The sequence below is a fragment of the Stenella coeruleoalba genome (genome assembly GCF_951394435.1).
Source record: "Stenella coeruleoalba genome assembly, chromosome: 1".
NCBI lineage: Eukaryota > Metazoa > Chordata > Mammalia > Artiodactyla > Delphinidae > Stenella > Stenella coeruleoalba.
Window position 1 is genome coordinate 151493828 of NC_137169.1, and position 12869 is coordinate 151506696.

Genomic DNA, 12869 nt, shown 5'->3' on the forward strand with positions numbered 1-12869 from the left:
ACAGGGAGGTACCCTCCCTGCAGGAATTCCTTTGACACTCTCCCTGTGCACCACCCTCCCTATTGCTTGGTCAGGGCAGGAGATGCTCAGCCCTCCCACAGGTGACCTGCACTTGCTGGGGAGAGGCCACACAGACCCAAGGTGAAGCAGTCTTTGCTCAGCTAGTCATCCGCTTTACAGGCTGTTTCCAAACATTTTCTGACCTCTCTTGTACCCACTCTGAGTTCCTGAATTGAGGGAACCGTCTCCGCTGCTTGTCCAATCTAATAAAGTAGTAGCTTAAGAAAAGTTTGTTTACTTGAATTGGGCCCTGCTCCTCCATGAGACATGGCCCGAGATGGGCACTGAGGAGACTGGATTTACTCAAGCCTCCTCTTTTCTCAGTATCCTTAAAATGAGCTTTGATTCCAGGATTTACCAACCAATGAATCACTCTACGATCTACTTGTGGGTATCAGGGAGACATTAAATTACAAGTGAGTAATGCCTAATACTAAGTTGATGATCTTTTATACTTCTTTTACCTTAAATTAGCATTAGAGAGCAGAGCTTTCCTGCAGAAAATTATTCAGACTTAGGGCTACTAGGATAACAATTCTGCTCTTGCTTTCTTTTCTCCTATTTTCATTGAACTTGATGTTCATTGTTTTGAATCAGGCAAGTGGTGTGGACGATGCCTTCTCAGTTTCCTCTGGGCTTCTTCAGAAAATGAATTGGCAGCCACCACCACCATGCTCCAGGCTGTGGGCCTGTGCGGCAGGGAGAAGAGTACATCCCCAGCATGGATTTTCATTGCACACACATTCGGGCTTCACAGACTGAGAGAAGCAAGCCAGGGAACGCTAAGCAGAACCTTCAGAGACACATTCCCTGGCAGCCTCTGACTCTAACCTCCCCTGCCCTGGGCCACACTGAGACCAGGGTTCTTAGCCCATCAAACAGGTGGAGCAGAGTGGGCTTGGGCAACGTGGTGTCCACCAGAGCAAAATGAAATGCCTTGTCTTTCCTGGCTCTCTGACAGCCTGTTCCCTCTGATACTGGGTGGGGGAAGGAAAAGAGGACGCAATTTAAAACAGTACCAAGGCTGTCTATTTCAAGACTTGAAGATGTTGGTTGCACATATATCCATTTAAAATTATTTTTGACACGTTCTCTGCTTAATTTATTCATGAAAGGAGTATAAGAAAAAAAATGAACTTAACTTTTAAATGGAAACTTAAGGCTAAAAATTCCTCAATAATTTGGAAAAAAAAGATACAGTTCACTATGGAATAGCAAGAATACATGTCAATGTTATACCATTCCCTTCAAATGAAGAGATATTGAAAGCTTGGTCTTTTGACCTAAGCTAGTTGTCACCTGAAGAAGAGTGCAGTTCCTTCTGAATTTTTCACTAACAACAAAGACGAAAGGCACGTTTATCCAGCATTTACAGAGATCTTGTCAAACAGCCTGCTGACGAACTTGGTGCTGGAGACACAAAGATGAAAAAGGCCTGCTTCCTGGCCCATGAACTGAGAATTTACAATCCCCAAAGTTTTTCTATTTAGCTTTGAATTATGTTTTTATGCTTCTTTGTGAACATGAATCCAGATCACAGGTTCTAGAGTGTGATGGACCCAGTTCAAAGTCTGCCTCCTCCTTCCCCCTGTGTGACTCCTTGTCTCACCCTTCCAAGACTCGGCTTCCTTGGGCTTGTTGTTCTGACTGAGAAAGCAGGGTGTCTAAGCTTCTTGTGTAAAATATCTAATATTTTACAAAAGCATTAGCTTTTGCTAAATGCAAAAGAAAGAATTATTAAATTTTTTTTTTAATTTAAAGATACAAAAAAAAAAAGAGCACACTGACCACGGACTTGGATATCGTGGCAATTTAAAATGATAAAAACGTTTCCAAACACTCTCACCTTTGGATGTATCTTGCCACAGAGTAGTAACCTACAGCCCACCATGGACCACACTTACTATATAGCACTGTTATAGGAAAACAAGGCACAGTGCTTGGCACGTGCTAAACATTCACCTATGCATCCTTTATATCTCTCTTTTTATATTCTAAGAGTTCTTTAAATAAAACCACAAAGCATCCCTGTGGAGAACTGATCATGCCTCCTTGGATTTATGTTGACAATAGAGAATCTCTCTCAAACCAACATGACAGAGATGTACTCCTCTTTCTCTTTCCACTTCCAACCATCCCTTAGCCAAAGGAAAAAGCAGGGATTGTTAAAAAGACAACAGAAGGGACATCTGCTGTTTTATTTACTCAGGATCCTGACAACCTTCCCCTAGTAAGAGCACCTCCCCTTGCTTAGTACAACTCTCTTCCCTTACTCTTGAGGTTCTGCCAAGGCTGCCAGCCACAGCACCCAAAAGGGTGTGTGTGCACATGAGTCAGCTTTGAAATTTGAACTGAAGGTTCTGAATTGGAAGTGGAGGAGCCAGGACGTCACATTCTTACAGTTTGAAATCAAGGGCATCTCCTTTATGTTTAGTTCAGATTGAAGGATGTGGCTCCATGCTGTGGAAGAACCTGAAAGAATGAGCCAACTTTCAGACAGAAGTCGAGCCCTGCGATTGACAGAAAATAACTGCACGATGGTGCCGCCTGGAGTCCCTGGTCCAAGAAACCCCGAGGCCCCAGTCGCACCTGGGTTTTACATGGTCTGGTTATCAAACTAATAATTCCCCCTTTGGGGGTTTCTATTACCTCAACCAAAGAGTCCTGACTCATACTGGTAATCTGAGAGGTCAAACCACTAAGAATGCACTTACCAATAGTTATTAGGTGGAAGCTAAAGGCTCTGGAATGGAAGCCTTAATCACCTCTCCCCAGGTAAAGCACCCATCATAATCGGATAACCTGGTGGCTTCTCTCTTATACTCTTTCTCACTTTCAAAAAGATACGAACACTATAGCTCAAGTTACTATCTCTCGAGGACATAAGGTCAAATTGTCCCATCTAGATCACAAAAGTAGGTCATAGCATAATACCTATTTTATGGACCTCCCTTAGATTCCTGCTCGAAGAAGTGCTTTGAAGTACATATCATTAAAAACGTTATTTATGTAAAAGGGGAAATACACATTTTAAAGGTAGCCCTGCTGATATAAGTTGGAGCCTAATATGTAATATCATAAAGTAATCTGCCCACATGTATGTAAATGGTAGTCTTGTGAGAGGGATTTAAATTCTATAGCTTTTTAAAGATGTTGGGACATGTCAAAAACAAATATGTGAAGGAATTTCCACTTTTTAATAAAAGCCTCTCTTTCCTCTTGGGTAAAAAAGGAGTGAAGTAAAGGAGAATGATAGTTGTATTACAATGTGTTAAATGACTAAGGCAAATGATGAGCCAAAGGACAGTGTTTCTTAGGAAAAGCATAGCCAAGACTACAGTTCACTGACAGGTATTTATATCAGTGTATAAGGGAGCAGCTAACACTAATCTCTATTATAAATTTACGTTACAGATTTTCTTGGTTGTCTTGTAGAAACAATCGCATTAATCCATTTTCCTACTAAGTCACATAGAACTACAGCCTGATGGATAACTGTATAGGCTTTGCAAGCAAATTGCTGGGTTTCAAATACATACCAGCTGTGCGACCTTAGATGAATTGTTTTGCTTCTTTGTGCCTAGTTGCATCAACTGTAAAACAAGGAAATAATAGTCTGCATCTTACAGGGCTATTGGGAGGGATAAATGAAAAGCACTCAGCTCAGTTCCCAGAGCACAGTAGAGGTTCAGTAAATGATGGCCCCTTGCCTTTAGCTCCTACCTCTATTATTATTTTTTAAAAAGCTACTTCATGTGGCATGGTACCAGGCAGATCCTAAGGTGAATATATTCTTAACGTCAGAGACTGATACTTGTATGTATTTAACTTACTCTCATGTATGCTTGTGTACCTCCCAAATGCCATTTTTCCCTCTGGAATTTACCATGAAACTTCCTTCATTTCCATTTTCCTATATCCAAATGCTACCAAGGATCGCTAAGAAATTACCTGTCCCTCTGTCCCTGTAATACTTTATCTGGAATCTCCCTTCTGGATCTTATCATTTATCTTACCAACTCTTGGTGTATTTTTTTTCTTCCCCACTAGCCTATAAACTTCTGAAAGGCAGCATACGAAGCTATTTGATATCTCCCATCATCCCTAGCACAGTGTCTTGTAACAGGAAACGTTTCATGCAGAGTGAGCAAATACATGAACAGATATCTTTAAATGTACCTCGAAGTTTGTTATTGAAAAGAAAGAAGTTGTTTGACTACTACTAGCAAAGACATAACTGGGAAGGGAGTAGCCTTGCTTTTGTTTCCATGTATACTGGGCTATGTATGCTTAATGATCATGTTTATTAGGCACTGGTTTCAAACACTGTCAGAGGGGCCATCTTTTAATTACAGAGACCTCTAGTTTAAAATCTTGTGTGTGTGTGTGTGTGTGTGTGTGTGTGTGTGTGTGTGTCTGAGGTTTTCAAGTGAGCATATTTAGGGAAAAGGCATACTACACTTTACCTACCCTACTTGAATTGTTAGAATGGCTATCATTTGATTCGGCTATGCTTAAACATGTGTGTGCATACTAAGTTAAAAATGAAAAAAAAATTACAAAATCATAACATACTATAATATGTACAAGAAAAATTCCCAACAAAAATTTTCAATCTTATCTCCATGTCTTATTTTTTACCCTGATATACCTGATAATACATATATATGTATATATTTGTTTATTTATATATCAATACTGGGCTTTAAACAAATAGTCGTAAACTTGCAATATATTAACCATTCCTATAATAATGACTTATTGAGCTCCAACTCTTTGCAAAGGGCTGAGGTAGGTGCTCTAAAAAATATAATATTAATAAGGCCTCTCCTCCCACTTGAGGAATAATGCATTATAGAAGGGAAGACTAGCAGGTACATAAAAACTTCAGAGTATGAATTTATTTTTTTCAGATTTTCATTTTTCCTGTTTTGAGGAATTTGTTCAGTAGTAGGAAATGCCTTCAGCTCTAAGTAGGAAGGATGATTCAGAGGGAAACGTGCTCTCTCTGGCATGGGTCATCAGGGAGGACTACAGTGGAAAAATCAGGATTTCAGGGAGACCTGGAAAAGAAGGTAAAATTACAATAGGGCTAGAGAAGCTCAAAGGGGTATTCTGGGTGCAGAGAACAGTAAAGGGGGAGAAAAGTCCAAAAGTTGAAGGAGGGCTGCATCTGCTTAAATCACATGTTAGAAATCAGCCTGTGAGAGGATGAAACTGGTAGCAATGAAATAAAACCAGAAGGTTGGGAGCCTGTCAGGCAACCTTAAATGCTGAGTGGTCTGGACCTTCTACAATAGCATGGCACCAAGAAAGGTTTTGAGAGCAGGTAACAGAGTCAAGACAGTGCTTATGGATATGCACTTAGCAGTGGCTGGCACAAGAGACTGGAAGGATGTTAGGAGAGAATTTTCATAACCCTTATGAGAAGCTGGCAGAGCCTAAATTATGATGAATGTAAATGGTGGGTAGGAAGGACATTTCTATGAAATCTCTTTGGGCTTCAAACTAAGGAAACGTTTTAAACACAGGATACTCCAAGCAATTTAAATACCTAATGTCCAGAAACAGGAATTTAATAATGCATTGTCTTAAATCATTGTTAGAATCATTGACTATCAGAGCTGGAAGGAAACTTGATGATCTAGTCTAACCTAATTTTATAGGTAAGTTATGTGGGTTCTAAGAATTAAGTAATTTGTCAAAAGTTGCAAAGGTAGTGAATGCCTGTGAGAAGATACTATAACTCAGTTTCCTTAACCCTAGGATACCTACCAACCGTCCCCCCCCACACCCTTAGTAAAGTGTGTGGTTTTAATTGTTACTTCACCAAAAGCATACTTTGAATCACTCTTTATTCTTTTCTTATACACTGAAGGTCCCATTTCAGTCTCCTTAGCTATTCTTCCACAGTACTTGAAAACATGGTCCTCTCTACTTGCTTTCACCCACTCCTTCGGCTACAATATCTTTATGTAAAAGTATCCAGATCTAAACCTCTCGTCCTGATCTCTCTCCTCATGCTAGATCTACACTGGACATCTCCATTGGAGTTCCGAAATAAAACATATTCTTTCCTCTGCTATTCCTTTTACATTCCCTAGTTGAATTGATGGATCATCCAGTTAACATAGGCTAGAAACTTTGGAATCACCTTTAATTCTAGCCTCTCTTAGCACTACCTTAAATGCCTCTTGAAGATACTATTTCCTTTCCATTTTACTGGCTCAGTCACAGCTGAGGACTACTACTGTACTTATATTCTAATTGGAGTCTCTGCCAATCATCTCTTCCACAACCAATCTGTTTTCACAGTGCCTTTCAATTACCTTCTTTAAATACACATTGGATTCTATCATAGTTCAAGCTCTCTTGACTTCTTACTTGAGTTAAACAGCCTCACAACTGAGGAACTGTAAACGTTTTCTATAAAGGTCCAGATAATAAATATTTTAGGCTTTGAGGACCATACTCAATTCTGCCATGGCAGTGCTATACATAATACATAAAGGATAATCATGGCCGTGTCCAATAAAATTTTACTTATGCATGTATAATTTTTATGTGTCATAAAACATTGTTTTTCTTTTTTCCCCCCAACCCTTTAAAAATATAGAAAACATTGATAGCTCATGGACCATAAAAAAACAGATGATGTGCCAGATTTGGCCTATGGGCTGTAGCTGCCACCTCTGTCCTAACTGGCCTTCTTGTCTCCTACAACAACTCTCCAAGTTCACTCTCCACACGGCTGTCTGAGTCAGGATCCCAACCCAAAAAGTTGATCATGTTGGCAGCCTTGATTAAAGTACATCAAGAGTAACTCCAGAATATGGCCCACAAGACCCTTCCTCTGGTTCCTCTCCCCTTTCCAGGTTTATCTCTTGCCAAACACCTAATGTGACTGTAGAGTTTATATTCCCTCCCATCTTTATGTCTTTGCATATATTGTTCCCTCTACCTGGGGTATTCACTCCACCTTTCTCCACTCTGAGGACTCCTATTCATGAACTCAGAAAGCTTTCCCTATCACCTTCAGTGGCAATGTAGAATGAGCCAGTTCTCCTTTATATGTGCTCCTGTGGCAATCTTCACTTCTCTAATTACACTGTTATCACACTCTACTATAATTGCATATATAGATCTGGCTCCTTAGTAGAGTGTGAACAACCTAAGGGTAGGAACTGAGTTTTTTTTTCTCTCTATGTCCAGGGCCATCCAATGTACTTAAAAGATAGTAGGTGCTCAATAAATACTTGTTAAATAAGTGAATGTTATATTTACTAATTGTGTCCTTCAATAAATGAGTTTCTATTTTCCATTTTTAAATCCAATTAGACAATAAAGGGAAATTCCAAAAAAGTGATAGGTTATTTTTCTTTCAGATTGGCCTATGGATTTCTACCCCAGTTTTAATTGTCTTTGCCCTAGAAGATTTGAATTCTTATTTTATCATTACTTTATATCATCTTTTTCATATTTAATTTTAAACTTTGTTTAGAATATGCCACTCAAAATATTTAAATTAGACTAAATGAAGCACTACCTGTGTGGGATTTATTTATTTCAGCTGGTTTACACTGAAAAAGAAAGACATGACGTTTCCCAGTCACACACTTGAGTATATGAATCAATAAAGAATGGTGAGGGGAAGCAAACTCTAAAAAACCCCAAACTATATATCAGAAATATTTAGCCCAACAACCAAGTCACATTTTCAGTGCAAAAGAGAGATATACACAGTTCCTTCCATTTTTTATTGTCATCTTTAAATTTATGAATGTGGATTTTATAAAACATCAATATAGACTAAGTGTAAAATGCTTACAAAAGAGTACTACTTTTAGAAAATAGGTAATTAAGTTTTATTTTCTATAAGACTAAGTTAAATTTTGGTAGACTTGTTGTAAATAAAGCTCAATAGAAAAAGCTTTCTATGGAACCAAGCAAAATCGTTTTTCTTAAGAACAAAGGAATTAGTTACCACCAGTCCATTTTCAGCAGTTGCTGCATCTTAATATGCTTTACTTGCAAGAAATGGATCTTGTCAGACAGTACAAATTGATACTGCACAGGAAAGCTCTCTATGGACTTTGACTTCAGAAATTAACTCTCTGAATAAGACAGAATGGCAAAGGGGACAAAACCAGCATTAATATTTATTTATTGAAGCTCAGCCACACTGACATTAAAAGCTGTCCTATTTCTGTGGGTTAGTGGTACTTAGCACACAAATGGTTGGTTCTCAATAGAAGTCTGACAGAGAAGAAGAACGATTAACTATCATGATCAAGCTAAATTCCAAAACTTCTAAGATTAAATAACCATAGGAACTATGTTAACATTACATTCTTAGTTCTATAATGACAATATTCTAAATGGGCATTAAAAGAATGGTTACTATTCTGCAATATTAAGCAATTTTTTATCATAAAAGTGTTTCATCTCTTGGGATTTTTCCAGATATCACACATGTATAAATGATTTGTTTTCTTTCTTTCATTTTTTCCTTTCTCTCTTTCTCCTTCTTTCTTCTCTTTATCTTTCATTGTTTAAAAAGGAAGTTGGTAAACCATTTGGAATATTATCATAACAAAATGTTTTTAACCGAGTTTGATTTTAACAGAACTAGAGGCATCTTAACACTAACCCAAAAGTTTGGGAGGTTCACCAACCTCTAGAATATTTTTTTTTCTCCAAATGCAGGCTGTTCAAGTGGTGCTTTTCTCCATCTGTTATCATACCGTGCTCAGAATTACATTGTCATATTTAATGTAAAAGGGATCAGTCCCCTTTCATAGTTTAAATTCAACATATTACTATGATTAGAAGACCAGTGTTTTTCTAATTTATGAATAAACCAGATTCTATAAACTTACATGTGTATTTAGACAAAGTTCTCTCTAAAAACTGAAAAACTCTAAGAATTGAACAAACCCAAAGCTTTGATCTGAAAACTGAAAAATTGTACTAAAACTCAAAGGGAAAAGGAACCCATTTATATAGTAATGTGACTTACCTACAATTTCAGTTTAAATTTTTCTCTGTGTATATTTATGTATGTGTGTGTGTGTTTTCAATACAACAAATTGCCCAATGTTTACTACCAAAAATGTCTTACTGTAATTTAGGGCTGAGCTACATGTTTACTAAAGTTTTATGACAATGATGATCACATCACAATATCTCATGATGGAAGCAATGTAATTTGAAATCACGATAGTGTAAGCATGGTTATAGTAATGGTTTAAACATGAACAGTGCTAATCAATTTCATCTCTAAATTTTACACCTCCTTAGGACTCAGGTTGCTTATTTTGTATCAGTTCCATCTTAGTTTGCATCTTAGAATGTCTCTTACTTTGTCTCTTTCACCACTGACAGTATCTGATTATTTTCCTAAATATATTCCTCAGATACTTCAGTTCAACATTTTTATTAGACACAGAATTAACAGGAGAGGTAGTGTAGTGGTAGAAGAAATATGTCATTTTGCTTATATTGATAGAGAATCACCTAAATATTTGAGCATTGTAGATGAAAGGTTTTGTAATATATCAGTAATTCCCTGCCACACTTATCATTCACATGTCTGGGTGTTTTGCTTACCACATCTCCACTTTTCTTAATATGCCTGAAAACTGTGTGTTAATTGAATGACTAAGACTTAACTCTAACAACTGTTTGGAAGCCTGTGGCAAAAATCAGTGGAATGAAATTGGTGCTATGGTGCATAATGGGATTAGGCAGTACCTGGTGAGGTGCAGTTGGTGCTCAGATTTGCCCAGCAGTTCTGTCAGTTTCAGGCACTCCTCTCTGGCCCGGGTTGCCTTCTGCTGCTCCTGTTCCAAGTGCTGCTTGCTTTCACTCAGTTCTAAACTCAATTTCTCTATTTCCTTAGGTAGAGAGAAGAGGGAAAAAGCATCCTATAAAATATATGCACTTGAATTCAAAATTATCTCATTTTTATTTTTGCCATGAATTTTAATGTGATGAAAAATTATTAGAAAATTTAGGCTAGCTTCCATTTTATGACAAAGGGAACTAACACAACCCAAACTGCACATTAGTGAGGATTTTTCAGATCGTAAGATTCAGCCTAATTTTAAAAATGAAATGATTAAATGAGAATAGTCAAAATGGATAATCTGCACTTTGAATCTAAGGCTCAGTCCCTTTAAAAAATAATACGAACTTAAAAAGTCACTATATTTAAAATACAACATTTCTGTTTGTGAGATTAGATCAGACATGTGCAGTGATTTACATCAAATATGAGACTCTTTTTTTTAAAAGATACATTTATGGTTTCATTTGGATGTTTTGAAAACCAAATTAGATCGTAAAATAATTTAAGATATCTTTTAGAAAAATGTGAGGTGTAAAAGAAGGCATCATTATGATGCACAATATTATTTGGAAAACAATAATTTAGGAAAAAAATAAAGCATGAGAACCTTCAAGTGTTCTGAATGTATGACATTTCTGAGCTAAAATAATATTGCATTATAATTGCATTTTAAAAAGGCAACAAAAGCACTCTAAGATTAATAAACATCTAAAATTTATGGTAGTTTATTCTTTGGTCTCAGTATGAAATTATCCTTTTTTTACTGAAACTCAAATATTTCAAAGCAAAAATATGTTACATAGAACATAGTTTAAATAATTTATACATTAAAGTACAAATATTTATTTATTATGGAACATCCATAATTTAAAAAAAAAGAAAATAGAAGAGATAAATATTCAGACTCTTAAAACAAGAAAAACAAAAAAGGGGAAAGTAAAGGGTTGAAACGTTTTCAAATTCAGCAGAAAGCAAGAAGCAATTTTAATACACAAAAATGCAATCTACTCTTGGAAAACAAAACCATGTCTAAGTAGAGTTTTAAACTTGGTATTTAAGTACATTCTAATTTCCTCATGTCATTATTCAACATTCTGAACAATCTACAACTATATTTAATATATCAGGCAGGATAAACTAAATAATTTATTTTTCTACATTTATTACACTACAAATATTCAGTTTATCCCCATCAAAACTGTACATTACCAACAATATAATAAAACAACTTACTATAAGTTATTTATTTTAAAAAATCCTAAGTAATAATGAGTATATTGCTTTCATTCAGAGTAGATTTTCTATATCTTTCAGATTAGGATACTAAGTGAAACTGATTTGTTTAAAATATTTTTAACTGTTAAAGTTATATCAATATATTTCCATTCATAACTAAACATAAATAAAGAGATGGAAAAATATAATAGAAAAGTCTCCTAAATTTTGTCTAACATTTAAGAAATAACAAAAAAGCAAAGAAATATAGAATTGGAATTATACATTAATTTTAAAATTTCAAAAATTCATTCATTAATTTTTTTACACAGTGCTATATGCAAGAATCTATACTAAATATTATGGTGGACTCAGAGTTTCCATCTCTACACTCAGGACTTAACAATTCAGTTGAGTAAATGAGACATAAACACACAAAAAGACTATCAAAATACAAAGCATATAAAAAACAACAAATGAGATTTAGAGAAAATCTGTGCTTCAGTAGGCCAGATTAGGGATATACTAGCATGGGCAAGAAAAGTGGGAAAGAAGGTAAGGCCACATAAACTCATGCAATGATAGATTAGACCAATTATGAAACATCTTGAATTCTAGATTTATAAAGCTGTATTTTTCTTATAGAGAATGAGGAAAAAATGGTTTAAACAGGTATGCAATATGAGAGCAGATCTTCAAAAAACTGGATCAATGTGTATGATCATTAAGATAGTAGAGACTGGCAGTAGGGAGACCACAAAAAGACAGGTGCAATACTCCAAACATGAGAAGCAGAGATACTTAAAACAGAAGTATAAAGAGAACATGATGAGTATATGTAAATATCAATAAAAGGAGAGCTATCAGGAGACAACAAAGAATTTTGAATTGAGAGGATACAAAAAAATGACAGAAATAGAAAATGTATAAAATTCCAAACTTTCTTCAAAAGAAAAGGTACAAGGACTTCCCTGGTGGTGCAGTGGTTAGGAGTCCGCCTGCGAATGTAGTGGACACAGGTTCGAGCCCTGGTCCTGGGGGATCCCACATGCCGCGGAGCAACTAAGCCTGTGCGCCACAACTCCTGAGCCTGCACTCTAGAGCCCACAAGCCACAACTACTGAGCCCGCGTGACACAACTACTAAAGCCAGAGCGTCTAGAGCCCATGCTCCGCAACAAGAGAAGCCACTGCAATGAGAAGCCCGCGCACCACAACAAAGAGTAGCTCCCACTCTCTGCAATTAGAGAAAGCCCATGCACAGCAACGAAGATCCAATGCAGCCAAAAATAAAATAAATTTAATTAATTAAAATAAAAAAGAAAATGTGCAACAAGTTTTATAAGTATTTTCCAACAACAACAACGTATGTAACCTTACATTGGTAATTAGGTTTTAAGCATAAAGCAGCAGCTTTCTTAATCTCATGTAATAAAAAGTCAGAGGCCACACTGAAAGTCAGTCAAACACAGAGATAAAGAACATGGGCCCAAGAGTCAACACAAATCAGGGTTTCAGACACAGCTCTGGCACTTTCCAGCTCTGTGACCTTGGACAAGTGACACAAGTCTTATCAGTTTCTTCAGTCTAAAATGGGAGTGATAACTCTAGCAACCTCCTAAAACTACTGTGAAGATAAAATGAGATGATGAGTACTTAGCAGAGTGCCTAGCATATAGTAAGAGCTGAAAAAAAGACAACTAGTATCATTACTACTGATTTTTCTCTGTCTTTTAAGAAGAGCA

At 36.5% G+C, this 12869-nt stretch overlaps 1 protein-coding gene across 1 annotated transcript in view; it reads right to left on the minus strand.

Annotated features, from left to right (window-relative positions):
- SDCCAG8 (SHH signaling and ciliogenesis regulator SDCCAG8) overlaps nucleotides 1-12869 on the minus strand; it is a 261817-nt gene that overhangs the window by 118514 nt on the left and 130434 nt on the right. Inside the window, 1 exon segment of the mRNA XM_079904984.1 lies at nucleotides 9814-9956. Within this exon segment, the coding sequence (XP_079761110.1) occupies nucleotides 9814-9956 (143 nt within the window).